This window comes from Ixodes scapularis, unplaced genomic scaffold (assembly GCF_016920785.2).
Source record: "Ixodes scapularis isolate PalLabHiFi unplaced genomic scaffold, ASM1692078v2 ptg001458l_1__unscaffolded, whole genome shotgun sequence".
NCBI classification, from domain to species: domain Eukaryota; kingdom Metazoa; phylum Arthropoda; class Arachnida; order Ixodida; family Ixodidae; genus Ixodes; species Ixodes scapularis.
The window spans coordinates 791,568-813,138 of NW_024610152.1; the positions used below are offsets into that span (position 1 = coordinate 791,568).

Here is a 21,571-nt window from a genome sequence, read left to right on the forward strand (position 1 = left end):
TTATCAAATATGGTTCTCCTTAGGGCAACTGCCTTTGGGAGTACCACGTTCGCGGCGAGACGCTCTACCGCGAAGCGGATTCGTACTCGCGTAGCATGCTGCTCGTTGAGCGCAAACAGACACCAGTCACATTGGTAACGGTGATAAACTCTGTTTATTTACAAAGAAACAAATAACGAGAACACAGCGGCTATAAGCTGGTGAACGCCGTCGGTGTGGAGATCGCCCACGGCCAAACGGTCGCTTACAAAGGTACAAAGAACGGGGTAAACGCTCAGCGGTGCGCCGGACGGTTCCTGTTGTCGCCACCGCCGAATCCCAGGAAAAAGAGAGAGCGAGATACTGCTGTCCGCTGGTTTTAAGATAACGGCGGGGGCGAAGTGGCCAATCAAGGAGCGACACGTCGATCTCCTCTCTGCGGGGGTTCGTTACGAAAATCTCCCCAAGGGGGAAGAGGAGGAAGCCACTCACAATGGTAAGCAGCGCCACCTCTCGCTACGTCAGCGCGGCCGCCATGGCGTGCCAAAACACTGACGCGACAGAATGTTGAGGGATCACAATCCCCACACTCCCCCCTCCTTAGCCAATAGTTGAATAGCCACCCGCAAACGGGTCGACCGACAGAAACACATAACTAGACTAAAATATTAAAAAAAAAAAACAAAAAAAAAGTAGCGGCTGGAATTGCACGGGACAGAGCAGCCCGGTTCATGCGTCCAAGGTCCAAGTCGTCCAGCGGGCCCTCACCACGCGGTACAGCTCCCAGCGGTAGTCGGTCGGCTGCGTCATCTCGTGACGGTCACGCACGTGGCGGGTGACCTCCTGAGCGCCCAGGCCGGGGTAAGGCATCGAGCCCAAAGTGGCGATGTCCCACAGCAGTATCCCGCCTAACGCCCAGACGTCGGACTTGAAGGTGAATACCTGAAGTTGCACGCATTCCGGAGCCATCCACCGCACCGGGAAGACGCCCTTGGACTTCTGGTGGTAGACGTCCGTCTCGGAGTCCCTAATGTCCCCGGAGAGTCCGAAGTCGGCGGCCTTGTAGCAGCCGTGTTCGTCGACGAGCACGTTGCGGGCGGCCAGGTCCCGGTAGATTATCCCTCGGCTGCCGATGTAGTGCATGCCCTGCGAGACCTGCTGGGCGAACTGCGCCAGGTCCCTGGGCTCTTGGAACTTGTCACGGGACGAACGGGAACAGCTGGTCCCTGGTCGGCGAGCTTTCCGACCGCGGCGCGGGTCCCGAAGATGATGAACCGGCAATCCCTGACCGGATGTCGATCCCGACGGCCCACGAAAACGACGGGTTGCTGGTTTGGTCCGCGGCCGGCTGGGGTAGCGGGGCCACCTGACAAGTCACGCGCAGCTGTGGTCCCCGGACGCAGCTGAACTGCCGTGGCCAGGAGACAGCAGCTCCCGAACGACGCGAAGCAAAGGCTGGAGGTCCTCTTCGTAGGTGCGGAACGTACTGCAATAGAATGACCGCCTGTGACGACGCTCGCACCGCGCTCTTGTGTTGACGTGTGGCACACGTGAGCGTAGGTGGCAATAACTGACCAATGGCCGTTACGCCTACCCTTTCCCTCGGAAGCCGTGGTTTGGGGGATTCCCCAACGGGTTGGTCCGGGAGCGAACGCTGCGGTGACCTATCTAGGTCACTGCTTGCCTGTAAACAATGGTGTCTGGCGCGTTCGCGAAGTCAGCAGGTGCATTGTGTTTTGCTTTTCCCTTATTGTGACATTTCGCCACTTACTGGGGCTGCCTAGGCCTCTACGAAAACTTCGGATAATAGTTCCTCCTCTACGCAGATTGTAGCGGGGCGCCTCTCGCTCGCTGTTGTAGTCGTCTCGCGCTACTTGTGCATGTTTTTGCGGGGGCTGAGTTTGCTCGTTGGCCCCGTTTTCCCTCTCATGGTAGGGTTTCAGATCGCACACATGCACCGGTCCACCGACTTTTCTTGATTGCAAGTTTGTCAGCTTGTACACGAGTGGGGAGAGAATCTCTTGCACTCGGTACGGGCCACACCACTTCGGAGCCAATGCGGCCGAGAAGCCTTTGCTGGCATCACTCAGAACATGGTTGCGTCTGAGGACGAGATCGCCCACTTTGTAGCGGAGATCTCGATGCGAGCGGTCGTACTGAGCTTTTTGTTTCGCTCGCGCTACCCCGAGATTGCGACGCGCCTCTGAGAAGGCTTCCGTCATCCGAGTTTGTAGCTGCCGCGCGTGGTCCGTTTGCGTCGGCTGCGCCTTGTCCACTCCGGCGCTCGCCCCTAGGACACGGTCCATGGGGTTCGGAAGCTCTCTCCCGAATGTGAGGAATGCGGGGGTGAAGCCCGTTAAAAAGGTTGAGAGTGGTCCGAAGTGCGAGCCCGATCTTGGGGATATAGGCGTCCCAGTCACGGTGCCTTCCCGCGAAGGCGGCCAGCATTGGTTTGATGTTTCTGTTACATCGCTCCGTGATCTTCGACTGCGGGTGGTATGGCGTGGTTGTTTTGTGCTTTTTGTTAAGGGCCTTGCACGCGTCCACGAATACCTTCCCGACGAAGTAGCTCGCTCGATCAGTCAAAAGAACTTCGGGGAACCCGAAACGGGTGAAACCCTCCATGAGCTACTCCGTGATCGCTCGGGCTGTCAGCTTACGGAATGGAAAAAGTTCCGTCGATTTGCTGAAGTGGTCAGTTACAGCCAGCAGATACTGGTGTCCTTTAGAGCTCCTCGCTAGGGGGCCGACCACGTCGCAAGCTGCCAGAGACCATGATTGCTGGCTCGGAATCGGTTGCATTAGGCCCGGCGGTTTGCCGCCTCTCGGTTTGAAGCTTTGGCAAGAGCGGCACGTGCGGGCATAACGGAAAACGTCCCGTTTCATGCCCGGACAGGCGGCGATGCGACATAACTTTGAGTACGTCTTCGAGCCGCTCGCGTGTCCGGCCAAGTGTGAGTCGTGACAGTAGCACAAAACTGCGTTTCTCAGACTGCGGGGTACCACTACCTTGAACGCCTCGTCGGAGTCGTTGTCGGAGGGTATGTACCTCAGCAAAAGCCCGTCATTGCTCAGCAGATATGAATCCTCCGTGCCCGCACCAATACCAGATACGTCCCGGCACTCGGCGCCTACTACAATACCAGTAGTGTTGCGCCGGCGGTCGCACCGCCCGCCTCCACGGCGTCTGACTCTTCCGCGAGTCCGTCGACCACCTTTAGACAAAACGGATTATTCTGCTGGTCTTTCAGAAGCTCTTCTTCGCTGAACACGATTCCCACTGCGCTCACTGCGTCTAGGTGGTTGATCGTCTCGTCCGGGGTGGTCAGATTTGCCGCCTCCCTTTGGAACTGAGTCTCGGCTTCACGTGACACTGTGAGTGTCGTTTGCTCGGCCTAGGTCTTTGCGGAAATCTGTGTGCAGTCTACGGGGGCTCGTGACAGTACGTCCGCCACCACGGTTGTGCTGCCTTTCCGGTACCGCACGACGTAGTCTTTTTTTTTTGCAGCATCAAAGCTCATCTAGCCAAGCGACTAGCGGGTTCGCGGAGTCGGGAGAGCCATATTAGGCTTTGGAGATCTGTTTCGATCACGAAAGTGGTCCCGTCGACATAAATGTCGAAACGCCGGAATGCAAAAACGTTGGCCAAGTACTCTTGTTTGCATGTGCTGTTGTAGTTCCTTTCAGCTGGCGTCGACGAGTGGCTGGCGAAGGCCAGCGGTCGGAGTACACCTACGTGCTGTTGGAGCAGGACCGCGCCCAAGCCCAGATTGCTGGCATCTGTTTGGATCAGAAAGGGCTTGTTCAAGTCGGGTAGCTTGAGTTCAGCTGTGTCCGCGAGCGCTCGGGAGGTGCGGCGAAAGGCCGCTTCCTGCTCGGGACCCCAGCTCCAACTCACGGACTTTCGCAAAAGGCGTGTCAGTGGTGCTTGAAGCGTCGCGCAGTTTGGGATGAATGGGCGATAAAATTTCACCATTCCCAGGTAGCGAAGGAGGGAGCTCACGTCGATTCGCGCAGGAAACTCCAGGATTGCCTGTAGTTTGTCGGGATGTGGCGCAAGGCGCCCGCGATCAAGTTCAAACCCGAGCAAGGCGATGCGCGTTTCGGCTATTTGAGCCTTTTCGGGGTTCAGGGTCATTCCCGCGGCTTTTAGGCTGTCCAGTACGTCCTCGAGATGACGTAGGCGATCTTCGAAGGTGTTGGAGTAGACGACAATGTCGTCGAGATAGGCCAATGCGTGTTTTCATTTGGCTTTTCCCAGTACTTGGTCGATCAATCGCTGGAACATCATTGGCGCTCCGCACAGACCGAAGGGCATTCGTGTAAATTCGAAAAGCCCGAGGGTGACAACAGAAGGCTGTTTTTGCCTCGTCACCTGGCTCCATCCGAACCTGGAGGTAGCCTCGGCTAGCGTCCAGGTTGTTGAAGTACCGCGCACTGCCCAAGTTGGACAGAATCGAGTCGAAGCTCGGTAGCGGGTAGGCGTCCTTTCGTGTGACGTCGTTCAGGCGGCGGTAGTCCACGCAAAGACGTGAGCTGCCGTCTTTCTTCGGGACCAACACCAAAGAAAATGCCCCGGGGCTGTTAGATCGCCGGACAAGTCCGGTGTCGATGATTTCGTCCAGGGCACGGTCGAGGGCTTTTCGTTTAGCCAAGCTTACGGGCCGCGCGTTCTGTCTTCTTGGCAAATCGTCGCCCGTGTCAATGCGATGTCGCACTTCGTTTGTGCAGCCCGGTCGGTCCGTGAACATTACGTCATAGCGGCGCAACAACGACGACAGTCGGGCTTTTTCTCGCCCTGACACGCTGCATGATTGTGTGAGCAGTGGGTGCGTCATTTCCCCAATGGGGGCGGGGCTAAATGACGTCGGCGCTGGACTCGGTGCCTTGGGGTCAATGACCCGGTTTAGGGAGTTCCTCGCTTCCTCTCGACTGTTTGTCCCGTGCGCCAATGGTGGCGTTGGCGGTACGGCCACTGGTTCGCAGAAGGGTTTCGGGGGTGCAAACGTGCCCTCCCGACAGCCTGCGCTGCTGACGTCGATTACAATGCCTGTTTTGGCGAGGAAGTCTCTGCCCAAAATAATGGGCACCGATAGGCAAGGGAGATGAACGAAGCGTTGTCGTCTTACTTGATTCTCCCATCTCGCGACCAGCCGCGCGGTACCAGCCGAAAGGGCGGTTCCGCAGGCTAGGCGAAAGGCAGTGTTTCATTCTCAGAGTCGGACAGAATTCTGTCGGAGGTAAGTCAACACTTCGTTCCCCAACATCGAAGCGCTTGCTCCGGTGTCGAGGAGTGCCGGTCGGGAAGCCTATTCTGTAGGCGGTCGGTAAAAGAGCGGCCATGGGACCCTCCGATTCTTTGTTAGCCACCGGTCCGTCCGTCCAAGGGCTGTTTACCGGTGGCTTTGCGCGTTTCCCGCACGGTGCGATTTCGTGTTCGGCCGTTCCGGGCACTGTCGCGCGAGATGATCGGGGCGAGTGCACCGAAAACATCTGTCGTCGCCTCGCCGGAGGTTCCGCCATGCGTTTTGGTTTTCGCCGGCTCTGTCGTAGCGTGCCTCGGCTCGCTGACCTTGAGGAAGCCTCGTTTCCTCCTGCTTGCCTGTCTCGTTTGGGCGCGAGTCGGTGGTTCTGGAGGCGGTGGCCGGTACGCACGGCCAGCGAGAATATCTCCCTGAAGGCGCCGGGCCTCGGAGGCGACCTCGGTCATGTAGCGGAAACGGCTGCCTCGAAGATACGCAGCGAAAGTCGGGTGGCTTTGGCGTATGACACGTTCCACTCGCTCTGTCTTGGGAGCTGAGGGTTCCGCGAGCTCGAGGAGCTCTTGCATGGCTCGTACGAACTCCAGCAGAGACTCGTCCGGATGCTGGGTTCGCCTGTTCGAGCTCCCGCCGCATCCTTCTTTCGTAGTCGGCGGGAAGGAATTCGCGGCGGAACGCTTCTCGGAACTGATCGAGCGTTCCGGGTTGGTCACCGACAAGTCAGAACCAGCGGGCGGCTTCGTCGACGAGCGCGATTGGCAGAATTCGGTCAAGTATTTAACGATCGGACACTCCCATCGCGCGTTGGTACTTCCGTAAATCGTCAAGGAAGTCCGCAGCGGTCGCTCTGTCTGTGTAACCCCGATAAGTCGGGACGGGAATTCGGACCGGAGGTCGTCGGGCCTGTGGTGCGAGTTTTGTCGTTCGCAAGTTCAGACTCTCAATCACAGGTGCTGGGTTTTCAAGCAAGATGTGATGAGGCGTCGCAGCGGTTTCTCCGTGGGGAGACCGGTAGGCTTCGCTTTGTGCCGGCGGCGGAGCAGGTGCGTTCAGGGAAGATCTGGGAGCGATGGCGCCCGTACGCAATGGCGTCGGAACCACGCTCGGCTCCAGGGGTGCGTCGTAGGGCGCTTCTCGTTGGAGGGTTGGCATTTCGGCTACCCGTTGAAGTGGGGGCCGCGCGAATGCGTCGGCCGCGGTTGCCAGCGTGAGCAAATCCGAGAAGTCGGTCTGCATCGTCACGGTAAGCACTGGTTGCGCGAGGAGTCGTCACTCGGCAGCAGTTGCCACACACAGACGTACCGAATTCTGGTCGTCAGCCCTTTTGCTGGGCGCCAAATTGTGGTTCTCTTTAGGGCCACTGCCTTTGGGAGTACCACGTTCGCGGCGAGACGCTCTACCGCGAAGCGGGTTCGTACTCGCGTGGTATGCTGCTTTTTGAGCGCCATCAGACACCAGTCACGTTGGTGACGATGATAAACTCTGTTTATTTACAACGAAACAAACAACAAGAACACAGCGGTTATAAGCTCGTGAACGCCGTCGGTGTGGAGATCACCCACAGCCGAACGGTCGTTCACAAAGATACAAAGGACGGGGTGAACGCTCACCGGTGCGCCGGACGGTTCCCCGTTGTCGCCGCCGCCGAATCCCAGGAAAAAGAGAGAGCGAGATACTGCTGTCCGCTGGTTTTAAGATAACGGCGGGGGGCGAAGTGGCCAATCGAGGAGCGACACGTCTATCTCCTCTCTGCGGAGGTTCGTTACGAAAATCGCCCCAAAGGAGGAGAGGAGGAAGCCACTCACAGTGGTAAACAGCGCCACCTCTCGCTACGTCAGCGCGGCCGCCACGGCGTGCCAAAACGCTGACGCGACAGAATGTTGAGGGATCACAATACCCACACAATATAATTTAAATTATGCGAATAATAAAATATGAGTTTAGTTTTGCAATGTACTTTTACTCACACAAAGCCCTCTGTCACGTGGTTCGCGATTACCCCAGGCTTATTCTACAGTGGGCAAAGTGTGTATGATAAACTGTTGTGCCTTTCTCTTCCCTGCTTGCCGCGCTTGCCGTCGTCGCGGACAGTGTTGCCAGGTCTACTGATTTATCAGTAGATCTACTGATTTCGTTCCGGGTCTACTGATTAACTGAAAAAAATAGAAGATCTACTGACTTTTTTTAGTAAACATATTAAAATTTATTACTTGGCCCCTTCAGTTCTCAGGGTCGGCCAGACTTGTACGTAATCCGTTACAAGTAACGAAATTACTTGTAATTCCTTACATTTATCAGCAATTTAGTGACGGTATAATTACATATTTTCTAGAGTAATTTAAAAATAATTTTCTTACATTTTTTACGTAACGGATTCCTTGTAATCCGTTACATTTTGTGTCACAACCCCCCCCCCCCCCCCCCCGCTATCTAAATAATTTTTTTTTTTTTTTTTTTAGGTTTAGCGCAGTCACACAGTCACGCGAATCGACCAGCGCAAAGGGAGGCTTGGCACTCTTCAGTTCCGCAGAGCCTTTTTTTGCAACATTAAACCCCTGAATCTATCTTTTTTTTAGACCCTAACATCAATGTAAAAAAATCCAAATGAACAATTCTACAAAAAAAAGAAAAAAAAAGAAGGGGGGGGGGGCAAGGTATTTCCGCTTTTCTTAGTCCCCCCTTTTTTTTCTTTGCGATCAAAGACGGGGAGAGGAGGACACCAAGTGATTGTGCGCCTCTTCGAGAAGCTCGAGGCGGTAAGTGCACTGAAAATAATTAACAATGTCCTTTTCGGTTATAGTGACTACGACCATTTTCATAATGTCACAACACCAGAGAACGCTCCGTGTATACCCTACCCTTATTGTGAGTAAGCTTTTTGCGAGCACTTAGAAAATGTTAATAATCTTCCTTTCTTCTTCTTCCTGTTTTGTGTCCTAGCAGGACGCATCTTATCTCAAGCAGATATTTTTACAAATAAAACTTGGTGGCTAACGTAGACTTGATATTCTGGGCTTGAGGAGAGAGTGAAATTTGTGAGTGGGACCATAGTGCGGCTTACTTAGTACTCCTGCCCGTGTCATCAGCGGACGTCTATCTGGAAAACACCGGAGTAAGCTGCAGTCGGTCCGTGCTCCGTGCGTTTTTGAACGGCACCATGAAAGGTACACACGGCGAACGTGCGTTTACATTCCCTTGTTTTAACCGACGTTCTAATTAATTGTTGTTATGAGTGTCCTTTTTTTATTATTTTATTACTTATATTTGTATACTGAAAACTTTTTTTTATTCACCAACGTCTCAAGTGAGGCTCGAGCTGATGAGAACCAAAGGAAGAGGAATATCGAGCCAAGCCCTATTTATTATTTAATTTTCACCTTACGGTTACAACTATGTTTTGCTATTGATGACTTCTACAGCTTCGCGATTTAGACAATGGAGAATTTGAGTAGATCGGTCTGGTGACTCCGATAACAATATCCGATACTTCGCCGCCGTCTTTGCGCATGCATAATATCGTTATCGGGTACCGTTACCGCGGGTATCGGAGGTATCGGAAGGATCTACTAAATCTCTCGAATAGCAGGCAACGGCTGCAACGACGAAGCTTTGCTCTACATTCGAGGTAAATAGTACTTCCCTTGCTTCGCTGAAAAAGCTTAATGCAGAGCATGAAGTATTAGTGAGGAACAATATAGCACTCCCATGCAGTGCCTCAGCTCAAATGATGTTCAGCGTAGCATCGACATATTTAGTAAGAAATAACGCAAAATGTCTGAAGAGACTTTCGAGAGCCAGCTCTTGCTCGAAATACTCAAGGTCATTAAAGGGAACAGGTGGCAACAATAAGTACTTGAATAACCCTCTTCCCTTTGCTTCTTACTTGTTGACAATAACGTTAAAAGTAACGCTACGAAAGTAACGGATTACTTTTTGGGATAACGGTCAGTTACTTTCATGGGAGAGTAATTGTAATTGTAATAATTACAATTTAGCCGCAGGTAATTGTAAATGTAATTCCTTACTATTTTTCAGTAACGTGTACAAGTCTCGGGTCGGCCATCAAAGGAAACTATAATATTCTCCCAGAATTGAAAACGAAGCACTGGCTAGATGGCGCAGAAGACCGCCGATGGTGACATCCGGGCCAGAGCTACATAATAATAATGCTTTATTTCCATCCTTTATGATGGTGGGGCCCAAGAAAAAAAGCTGCAGTAAGCAGCTTGACGAGTCCCTGGGCCCCTACAATGGACAGCGGAAGCATGCGGGAAAACAAACAAAAAACAACATAATAACGTGCTAGAGGCAATGATACAAATCAGTACACAAAACTAAAAGCACCTTCTGCAAATGTTAAGAGAGAAAAGGATCATGTACAAGCATATAATAAGCGCAAGTCTCTAAAGGTTAGATTTTCTAGATCAATGTTATTGCTGTTAAGGTTGTTTAACAAATGCGGGAGTGTGGAGCTTAACATTTGAGAGCCATAATTTGTTCGCTGCGTGACCATCTTCCATTTCTCTGGGTTACGGGTAGGATACGGAGGAGAAGCTTTCCTCAGCGACGCAAGGTTTTCCAAAAGACATGTACCTCTTATTTTTTCACCTTTATAACTAGTAGAAAGCCGATACTGATATAAATTGTGACTAGTGATTATTTTAAAGTTCTTAAATAAATCAGCGGTATGAAAGTCGCGTGGCACGTTACATATATATCTCAATATTTTCTTTTGCAACATAAAAAGTTTATCAATATTGGTAAATGTTGACGTTCCCCAAACAAGGTGGCAATACGTTAAGTGGGAGAAAAATAATGATTTATAAAGCAATAATTTAACATTTGTTGGTAACACAGATCTGTATCGATTTATAATACCCACTACTCGAGCTAACTTTGGGATAAGATAATTTATATGGTTATCCCAAGACATACCCTCACTAAAAATGACTCCAAGAGTTTTGAAACAACTAACAATTTCGATTGGAGTAGAGCTAAAAGTGAGCACTTTAGACAGCACCACAGGCTTGTTTTTTGGACGAAAAATCACAGCTTTTGTTTTATGAATATTGATTTTCAAGGAGTTGCTATCTTCCCAACTTTTTATCTTTGATAAGGTCAAATTTGCCATATCGATTAAATCGTCGCAAGTATCGGAAGAAAAAAATACGCTCGTATCATCCGCGTAGATCACGAATTTTGCGTGCTTATTTACGTTAGCGATATCATTAATATATAAATTAAATAGAAAAGGTCCCAATATGCTCCCCTGTGGGACCCCTGACGTGATGAACCTTACAGTGGATGAATAACCGTTTACATTTACATACTGTTGGCGATATTCTAGGTAGGACTGCAAAAGCAGCAGAGCTTGTCCGCGGATGCCTTACGCTTCAAGCTTTTTAAGTAAAACCACATGACTAAGGCAGTCAAACGCCTTTGTAAAGTCTAGAAAGACCCCCAAAACATATTTTTTGTTCTCAAAATTTTCCAAAATATACTCTTTTTGATTAAGAAGTGCAGTTTCAGTTGAAAAGTTCTTCCTGAAACCGAACTGCGATGAAGTTACGAGGTCCCACTTATTTGAAAAATCTACTAGACGTTGATAAAGTATCTTCTCCAAAGCTTTAGAGAAAACAGGCAGTATAGAAATAGGCCTATAGTTACCTAACTCGTTCTTGTCACCTTTTTTATATACAACAGTTACTTTTGCAATTTGCATTCTTTTGGGAAACACACTCGTTTCCAAAGATAGATTAAAAATATAACGTAACACCGATGCAATTAAGTCAACTACATACTTGACTGGGCGAATTTGTAAGCCGTCGGCATCACAGCTCCCGCTGTTTTTTACGTGTGTAATCACATTAAGAATTTCCGAACTATCAGTTGGTTTTAAAAAGATGGAACTACAATTATGAGGACAAACATGTTTACAAGCATTAGCTACATCAGCGTTAGCACCAGCGCTAACACCTATGTCTACAAAATATTCATTGAACACATTGGCCAACTCTTGATTGGTTACCTTTACACCTTTATGCTGCAATGTTTCGATATTATTTGATGCAGGAGCGCCTTTAACCAGTGAGCCTAAATGTTTCCACATTATGTCGGTACGGCCGTTTGCCGACGAAAAAAGGGAAGAATAGAAACTCTTTCTTGCATTCCTCAGCTCTTTGGTTAAATTGTTTCGGAAAGTCTTAAACTCCTTAAGGACATCTGGGTCACGCGTCTTGACGAAACGTTTATATAGCGCATCTTTCTTTCGAATTTTTCTAAGCAAACAGGATGTTACCCATGGTTTACGACTTTTGTTGGATACCACTACAGATTTATATGGAAAGTGGCGTTCATATAGCCTAAGAAATTGCTCTAAAAATGTGTTATAGGCATCGTCAACCGTTGTTTGCATTAGCACGTTGTCCCAAGCAGCAGCTGCGATGTCCTGTCTAAATGCATCGAGGCTATTTTTATTTATGTTTTGAAAAACCGCAGGTCGATGTTTCATAGATTTTCGAGATACAATAAGTTTAACACACAAAAATATTGGAAGATGGTCACTCAGGTCACAGCTTATCACTCCGCTGCTCAGTCTATCTGTGTGAAAATTAGTTATAAATAAATCTAACGTAGTTTCAGAGCGTAGGGTAATTCTTGTTGGATGGACAATGGTATTAGTACATCCATACATACTGACAAGATTGTTCATTTCCCTTTTCGAGGTGGTGTCAGAATACATATCAATATTAAAATCCCCCCCGCAAATGACATTATATTGATTGTCATTTATAAATGCCAAAAAAGTCTCGAAAGCTTCGAAAAATGCTAATAGGTTCCCATCCGGTGGGTGGTAAAATACAGCAAAAACATTTTGACCATTAAGTAAGCATAACACTTCTATGTCCTTCGTTATAAAGGAATAATCACTTAATACATCACAGTCGATACCTTTTTTAGTCAGAATGCTCAATCCCCCGCCACGCTTCGAAATGCGATTTGAAAAATATGTGTCGTGTGAAGGTAAACGAAAAATGTTAGAGTCATCATTATACCAAGTCTCGGTAATCATTATAATATCAAAATTAACACCGAACTGATCAAACAGCAGTTCAAGATCATTACCCTTGTTCACTGCGGACTGCGCATTTAAATGAAAACACTTTAAATTGAAATTGCCTTCTTTCTCAAGGTAAGATTTTATTTCATTCGGAAGCAGTGGAGCTTGATTTTCCATGAAGTGGAAAACAGAAACAAGTTAAAAAGTAAGAAATAATCCACATCACCCCTACGCCAGCTTTGACAGGTCATCTTCATTCTTTACGACATACGCTTGTTCACCATCCCGCTTTCGTACCAGAATGCTTCCATTTCGATGCCATACATAACGAAATTCAGACGTTTTGGCCCAATCTTTAGCCACCCAGAAAAGCGCTCTATTCTGCTTCGTCATGTTTTCAGAAATGAAAACATCCGGCTTAGTTCCCGACAGCTTTTTTTTATTTTGCAGCCACTGGTCCCTGACAGACTGCCTTGCGAAACGGATGATAATCGTGGGCACTTTATCACGTCTTGAGGGTAGTCGGTGTACGGCGACTACCTCGGTATCTGTCAGGGGCGGAACCTGCAGCCGGGACGCAACGTTGTTCACCTTTTCCAGCAAGTTTTCGTTTTCAGTCAGAGTAATCCCATGAAGCTCCAGATTTAATTTTCTGGTTTGCCATTCAAGATCGTTGATTTCATCCCGCAGTCTGTCGACCTCAGGAGCCGGATTCTCATTTTCTACGGTGTCCATCCGTTTACGCAGTTCTTTAATTTCGTTTTCGTGCCGAATTTGGTTTTTTAGGACGTTGTCATACTTATCGCTAACCTCCTGGACTTTTTTCTCAATGCTGTCTATCGTCTTTTTTAGAGGCGCCAAGCTGTCTAGCTTACGGTTTATGTCCGCAAGCAGGCTTGCAACGTCAAGCTCCGGTTTTGGTTTACTCACTTGGCTCCCCTTCGATTTGCCCGGTTTACAACTGAAACACCGCCAACCCTTCTTGTAACTGTCTCTTTTTGATTTGAAAGTCGACTCGGACACACCAGAGCAGTCGCCAAGGTGGTAAACACACCCACATTCGGAGCAAGACAACGCGTTTTCATCATCGTCAAACACTTTGTCACACCTTGAACACAAACGTTCATCGTTGTCCGACATACTCCAAGGCAAAGCAATAACTATACGCGGAAACACAGAAAAAGAAAATGCAGCGTTTGGCAGCAGCTGCAGCGTCGGTAACACTAAAACGAGGCGCTAGCTAGGTAAAAAGTTAAATAAGAGACCAACCTGAAAGTAGCACCGGCAAGAAGTTAGAGTCCGTGTGCCATCCGCGCTGCCGCCGCTGCCAAAGTGACGCTCCGTGTGTTCGATGGACCCTTTTATCGCACAACCGATTGTGGCGCTGCCATAGCCTCGAAATTCAACTGAAGCAACATGCGTTGTAACGATGGCGAGTCACCGCTGATGACTTGCAACGCTGGCGAAACTGCGGCAGATCCGAAGGCTTGCAGCTTTCCAAGGCAGGCTCAGCGTCACAGTAATGTCGATGAAAATGAGGCAGATCCAGAGGCTTGCAGTTTTCCAGGTAGGCTCAGCACACCGCCAGTCAGGGTAACTGAAAGTAGCACCGGCAAGAAGTTAGAGTCCGTGTGCCATCCGCGCTGCCGCCGCTGCCAAAGTGACGCTCCGTGTGTTCGATGGACCCTTTTATCGCACAACCGATTGTGGCGCTGCCATAGCCTCGAAATTCAACTGAAGCAACATGCGTTGTAACGATGGCGAGTCACCGCTGATGACTTGCAACGCTGGCGAAACTGCGGCAGATCCGAAGGCTTGCAGCTTTCCAAGGCAGGCTCAGCGTCACAGTAATGTCGATGAAAATGAGGCAGATCCAGAGGCTTGCAGTTTTCCAGGTAGGCTCAGCACACCGCCAGTCAGGGTAACTGAAAGTAGCACCGGCAAGAAGTTAGAGTCCGTGTGCCATCCGCGCTGCCGCCGCTGCCAAATATGGGGAGAGTTTGGCCAGGCGCCGCCGTAACGCCCACCTCCTGAGAGAGCCAATCAGCCCGCGCTGTAGAGCGGGAGGCGTGAGCGCATGCGCCTGAGCTCTCGGCTGCTCCGAGCTGAGTGGAGAGGGCCGTCATTTTCATTCATTCGCCCGGACGAATTCACGGGATCGACATCCAAATTTCAGTTTTTTACTTTTATTTGGCAGCCTCTTGCAAGAAAATGATATAATCATATTCCTCGGTGGCTTAAAAAGCTATCGAATTAGGTTTCTCCACGTTTGAACGCAAACTTTGGGACAGGCGAAAAAGAAATAAGCCCATAGCAGAGGACGCGTAGCATACAGTGCTCCGCGCCGCCAGCGTTGCGTCAAAAACCTTCCAAAGGAAAGATGGCAGCTTGCAGAGGACTTCCATTGGACAGGCACGCGCGTACTTGCCAGAACGTCTTGTTTTGGTATTGTTTCAATTATAGTGACAGGTGCATGTCGCACTCTCGCACTCATCTGTTGATCCCAAGAATGGTTCAGTCACTATTTCAAAAAATAATCCTCGAAATAACAACTCTAGTGAATACTGATAAAAAAAAACAAAAAACATTCACGGTGTTATTTTATTTTGTCCTCCATAAAACTGGTAAACTTTAATTGGGTATATGTTAATTACTCAAAAACTGGTCTTGTTTTTTTTTTCTCAGTTTTTTTGTGTATATGACCATGGTTTTTGTTACTCTATACTATCTCTTCGAAGTGTGGTTTAATGGAAACAGCAAAACATGGCAAAACACAGATTTCATAGAATCTACTGATTTTTGTGCAAATCCACCAACGAGGTAGAGGGGCTTATAGTGATAAACCGGAAGTTCCGAAGTATCACCCCCCCCCCCCCCCCCCCCGGTTGCCGCCATATTGTACGCAAATGTGAACACTCGTCACGTAACCTCCCAAGAGCCGTGACGTCACCGCTAAGATGGCAGCGCCCACAGTTGGCGTATGCGCGTTTGTTTGGTGCGCGGTAGCCGTGATGTGCAGCTGTTTTCCGGCGACTTCGGGCATCGTGCTCTCTGACGCAGATATAATGTGAAAATATGAAGGAATGAGACTTTATGCCTTTTTTGCGCAACATCGTTCTGGATCATCTGGATATTTCCACCTATGAGACAGCATCAGCCGTACCGCCGTACCGGTGCTTGGATTTCCGGATGTGTTCGAGGACCAATAAAACTTTGAGTGCTTTTAGCATTAAATTTTCGCATTTTCTTAGCTTTGTTTGAACGTTGGAATGTCTGAAAATCGACGCGAAATGTATGCATCGCACGCAGGGCCCAGGGAAATTTGTTTCAGCCCTAGGCATCTGCATAGTCGCAGCAACTTTTAGCGAGGAAGCTCCTGAGAAAGTTGAAAAATGTTGACTATATACCATCCCTTTCAATCTCTTCAATAGACTCTTTTCAAAAGTGTGGGCCACCTATACTTTGTTTCACCATAACTTGGAAAAGGGCAACCGCCACAGCCCCCTCGACCCAATCGGGGAGACGGAGTGAAGGTGTGTGACAAATCTGTGCAAATGAGCACTGTGATCATATGTTGTCATGTGCCTGTCTCCAACGTACATACTGACTGACCGAGACTGTAGTCTTCGCTGTTTGCCAAATTGTGATTAAACGAATTACAGTAGCTACTTCTTTAATTACCCAAGGCCTTCATACTTTGGGCATTCATTCGACAAGAATGTTATGTCAGCCATCACTGTGAACTTGGCTCACTGCAGCGCCTATTGGTCTGGAATGCTGCATTAGCCTTCGACGTGAACTGGGGCCCATTCGTGTGCTTTACGCCGAAAAAAAAATTGGTGATAGATCTGTTGCTTGATGGGGTTTCGCAAAGGGTCTCTTGTGTCATACGTATAGAAGTGTCGTGCTTTATAACAATGCATACATACTATTATACTAGATGCTCAGAGGTGTGTTTTTTTGTTTTTTTTTGTTTTGCACTGAACAAGTTGCAGCAAAAATTATTTCTTACGAGTGTAATATTTTTTTTCGGTCGCTTGGCCCGATTTGTGCTCATTAATGTCCGTGTGCTTTGATGTTATCATGTGTGTAGCTTTAATTATCCTATCTGCAATGCCTACGAGGCCCTTGGAGAAAATAAATTAATAAACGACATTTTCACATCACTGGAGTTTGTTTTGGATGCGCCACATATTCAGGAGAAGTGGAATGAGTGCAGTCCAATGCAATCACTCTGCCAGTCTGGTATGCCATATCAATTAAAATTGAGGGGACAGGGATTCGGGTGTCCTCAAAAGGTCCAGCACGTGCGGTGAACATAATTCTTTGTGTAGAGACTCTGAAGGCGTAAAGGCGAGCGGAAATATGTTTATGTGGTTATTGTATCAAATATGTTTATTTCTACTTAAATACATAATTCTTGATTCTTAGAAAATGGTTCCATAACGAGTTATTTCTGCGATAGTCTCGTGTCAGGCGTTCAGTCGTAGTACCTGTGCTCCTTGTTGTTGGATGACGCTCCTGGCACGTCGCTGTTCAGTTTGGTCGAGTGGCAACTTTGACTGACAGATGCCGTCTTGTAATCATACGTCATGTGCGGCCACTGACATTTGATGCATTGAAGCTGCAGAGCTGGCTTCTAATCCGCAAATTTTCCTAGTAGTTTTATGCGCCAATGCAGCAAGCTGGGGCATGTAGTGCTTACGTGGCTGTGCCTTTTGCTGTAGCGCTGACTTGATGGTTGGCAACAGGCAACAGTGTTTGTTTGCTATCCAAGTCATTTCACTTCCATTTCGTAATGGGGATTTTTTCTGCATCCCGCGACCACTGCAACTTGTGTAAGTCTCGTGTGGCAAAGTGAAGTCGGGTGATCCTTGGTGTCCACTTTTGAGAACAACCAACCATTCTATATCTTCCAGTCACTCAGCGGCATTCTCCGTCAAAGTTGGAAATTGTGTGCTTCATTGCGTGGGCACAGATAATTGGTGTCAGCAAATTATTAGTTATTGTCCTTGGACAACAGCCAACACCAAATCAACTGTCCTTGCATTTCCGCTTACCTGCTTTGTCGTGCTTACCTCCCGTCGAGGTGATGGGGATCAGGAGCTTCGGGGTGATGTCAGCACCAGGGGCAAAGGCCGCCGAAGATAATCCTCAATATCCCGCGGACGCTCCTCGAGACGTGGTCGAAGGTCGTTCGGCACAAACTCTTGCAGTCCGATTCATTGGTAAGGGCACCTCCAGCAGACCTGGTCGGCCTCATGCAGTGGTAGCAGAGTGGTTTTCGGTTGACCATTTGCAGCACCTCCGTTTTCCTCGGTGTACTTTGTTCAGCGAGAACCTACACCGGTTCTTTCCGATGTCAGGAATGCTTCGGCGTTAGGGTGTCTCGTCGAAATGGCATTGAATACTAACGGGTAGCCGGTGGTGGACGTCGTGACTGTGTGGCTTAAGTCGCTTTCGGTTCGTCAGATGCCACTTTGCTCGAAGAAGTCTTCAGTAGAAATGCCTGTCGAACTTGTTTCGAAACAACCTTGGCAATCAAAATAAAAGCCAGGCAACTGATGGCAGAAAGTAGCTTCCTGATCTCCTTCCAGACTACAATATGGATGATGTTGCGGATGCCTGGGAGTCTGGCGTCGAAGTTGCAGCTGGATGTATCGAGTGTCGAGATGCTGGGCTGTTGTTGATAGTGACAGGCTCAGGCCTGCAGTGTACATTCAATGTTGGAAGCCTCGGTGATATGAACCCTTCGACTGTTGCCGTGGGGTTGCGGACAAGGCTGCCGAAGGTACTGTACCTCACATGAGGGGCATGGGATTATTAGCTTCTTGTCTTCTGTAGCGCCAGGGTGTCATGTTGACCGAAGAAGTGGGAAAGGGAGCTTACGGACAAAAGAGGAGGAAAATGAAAAGAATAGAATAAAGATGGACGTCACGCACAGTGACTAGACATGCCTGTCTGTTTTCTCTACAATACGACAAAATGGCGCAGTCGACAATAAAGCTGGAAACGTCACCGCCTTTTCTACTGGCTCCAGGTAAACCGACAATTTGATGGCTAGAATGGTACCCACTGTTCAAGACCTTCATGGTGGCGAGCGGAGCGGCTACTTATCCAGACGACGGGAAAAAGACAATACTACTCGACTGCCTTGAAGTGAAGGGTCAGCGAGTACACCGTTCTCTGCCTGCTACCACACAAGACCCTCAACAATCGACTTCGGATGACAGTGCTCCACCTATTCAGATATTCGACGACACAGTACGTACACTGACCAAATTGTTCACGCCTGCAGTCAATAAGACCGTCGAACAGTTTCGTTTCCATCAAAGGGCACAACTACCGTGAGAGACGGTCGAAGAGTAGGTCGCGACACTACGGAGCCTGGCCAAGACATGCAAGTTTGAAGGGCTCGCGGAAGATTTAATATGTGACCAGCTAGTAGAGAAAACCAGCAGTAAGGTAGTAAAGTTGACGTTTGGGCTAGTAGGTAGTCTAACATATTGAGGTATTTAGCGCACAAAGTAGAGAGAAGAAGGACAGGACAGAAAAGAGCGCTACTCACAACAACGTTTACTGATAAGAAGGGAAGAGAAAGAAAACACCCAAAGAATCCGCCGCGGACTCGTGCATCTGCCACAGCCCCCTGAATGATAGCGGCTAGTTCATCCAGGCTCGTGCGGGCCTTTCATTGTTTGTTCAAGGAATTCCCTTTCCTTGTTTGTTAGCGTTACGGATTCAACGCTAATGCAGTTCCTGTTCACACGAAGGATGTAGAAGGCCTCCAATACCTCGCGGGTCAATTTGTCTTTGTTCTTCCCCAAGATGTTGGTCTCACGGAATAATGGTCTGCACGCACATTCCCAGCAATGGAGAGGAATATTTCCGCCCACTGTAGCCTTCAAGTCGTAATCATGCTCCCGGAGTCGGTCATTGGGGCATCTACCCGTTTGGCCTATGTAGGTCTTGCCACACGAAAGAGGTATCTTATATACGACGCCCGAAGCACATGGTAGGAATTCATTTGCATGCGTCTTGGTGCACGTGGGTTTTGTGGTACCCTCAGCATGCGCATTCACCCTATTGCAAATTTGGCTCATTTTTTGTGGTGCTGAAAAAACCACTCTGGACCCCATAGCGGCTTGCGACGTTTTTTTTAAATTATGGGACATCCTGTGCAGGTACGGTATTACAACTGGCCTTGTTTGCTTGACACTCGTCTTGTTGGTCTGGAAGCCTTTTGCCTTCTTCACCAGAGTGTTTGCCGCATCCGCCAGTAGGCCTGACGAACAGCGGCTTTTGTTAGCCTCTCTACTTGTATGGTGAAGCTGGCTGACATAGTATGAAGACAAGACTTCTTTAGTGCCGAGCCCAGACACGTTAGAGCCATGCCCCTCTTGATGCTTTTTGAGTGCGCCGAGCCGTAGTCTAGAATGGCTTTCTTGGAACGTGGGCTGTACGACCAACAAACATGGGTGTCCCCCAGGTGGAGTGAGAGATCCAGGTACTGAAGTACGTTTTCTTTGGGCACCTCAAAGTAAACTTAAGGCCGCCTCCGTACTCAGCAAAGGTCTCCATAATGTCTGCTACTTGTATGTCCATACGTTCGCCATCTTGAAGAATTACAAGGAAGTCGTCAACATACCTGGCGACCTTGTTCACATTTTCGCCTTCAAGGGCACTTTCTATCGCACAGTCCACTGCTCCCAAGTAGATGTCACTAAGGACTGGGGCAACGCAGGAACCGATACAGACTCCTGACTTCTGCAGATAGCACCCATCCCGCCACCCAACTATCATAGGCATCAGGTAGAAATGTAGCAGCTCCATAAAGCTCTCAATATATACTCCGCTGGAACTTCGGAAAGCGAGCTCTCCATTAGCTTCTATACCATCCATCACCGAGGTTAGTAGCTGGTCGTGTGGCAAGGAGTAAAAAATATTCTCCACGTCAATGCTGAAAGCTGTTCTCTTCTCAGGACCCCCAGAGCGCGTTGGTTTAAGTCACAATCGGTAACTTAATCTTCCGGGCATAATGAAAAAAAAAAAAAAGCTTAGAAAACAATGCATTTTTAGAGTTTGTTCCGAAAAACTGCAAAAGGAGCCTTGAGTTGCACTATCACGTAAATACTTTTAAAAAAATCTATTGGGAAGCAGGTTTTGCAATCTTGAATTTGCTTCTTCCAACTTTTCACTCATTTTATGCTCACTTGCAGAGTGTATCCCGACAAATTTAGACACAATGGTATAAAAAGTAACAGTCTATATAAAATTTATAGCTTTCTTTTTTATAGCTTAATTGAATTCACAATTGTTTGATAAAGTTCAATCTCAGATATGACAGTTAAATTTCACATTTATTATTACAAGTGAGCAGTAAAAATCTGGAAGACAAAGGTAAACACAAAGCCGTGCAAAAAGGCATTCAGTATATGAAACAGATCAAGATATGGGCCTGTGGCGGTCCATCGGTTCAGCCCCCACACCTCCTAAAGACGACAGTGCTGCAATATTACGAACCAGCGCACAGGTAGACAGTTACCCAAAATCCAAACACAAAAAATATTCACATCAGCGCTGTGTGAGTGTATATTTTTGTGTATTTTTTGTGTGTTTGGATTTTGAGTGACTGCTTACCTGTGCGCTGGTTCGTAATCATGCCTTACTAACTCGCTTAATCTGCCGTATTAATAGTGGTGCAAAACACTTAGATCAACTCTATTGCTAAGGACTGCAGTGTATTATGTATAAAAGCAAGCTATTCGACGGTACGAGAAAAGAGAATGTTTTCACAGCTAAACTCAGTCTGTCGCACCATCTCTTCCGTTCTCAACATCGAAAGTGCTGAAAATTGGTGACCTGGAGATGATGATCGACTCCGAGCGTCGGCTATCCAGAAGAATGCCCTCCGTTGCCAAGGACACTGCAAGGGCTCCGCATTTTTGGACGAAAATGCAGTAGGCGTATCTTCAACTTTCACAGCCTCCAATTCTGGACCGCCTCCGCAATCGCCTCTGCTATGTCGCATCTAGCGCCGGCATCTCCCAGCAATAAGCTGCGACCACCTTGCTCGCCCCACCGCCTCGGCAAGTGAATATCGACATCTCCACAGTGTTCACAAGGCATGTTCCTAGCTGACCAGGGCCTCCTCATGGTTTCCACGTCAGGCATTCGCTCTCGGCTCGGTTCCTCATCTTAGGGGATGTTGCATCGGCCCCGCAGTCGGCCGGCATCCCCCTTTCAGTCAGAAGACGTACACTCCGAACAG

The 21,571-nt window shown here is 48.6% G+C and overlaps 1 protein-coding gene across 1 annotated transcript; it reads right to left on the reverse strand.

Moving 5' to 3' along the window:
- Positions 1-708: 708 nt before the first annotated feature.
- On the reverse strand, positions 709-1,122 carry LOC115331407 (tyrosine kinase receptor Cad96Ca-like). Its single transcript, XM_040220566.1, has one exon. It carries the CDS (start codon positions 1,120-1,122, stop codon positions 709-711), a length of 414 nt encoding a protein of 137 aa, XP_040076500.1.
- Positions 1,123-21,571: the final 20,449 nt, after the last annotated feature.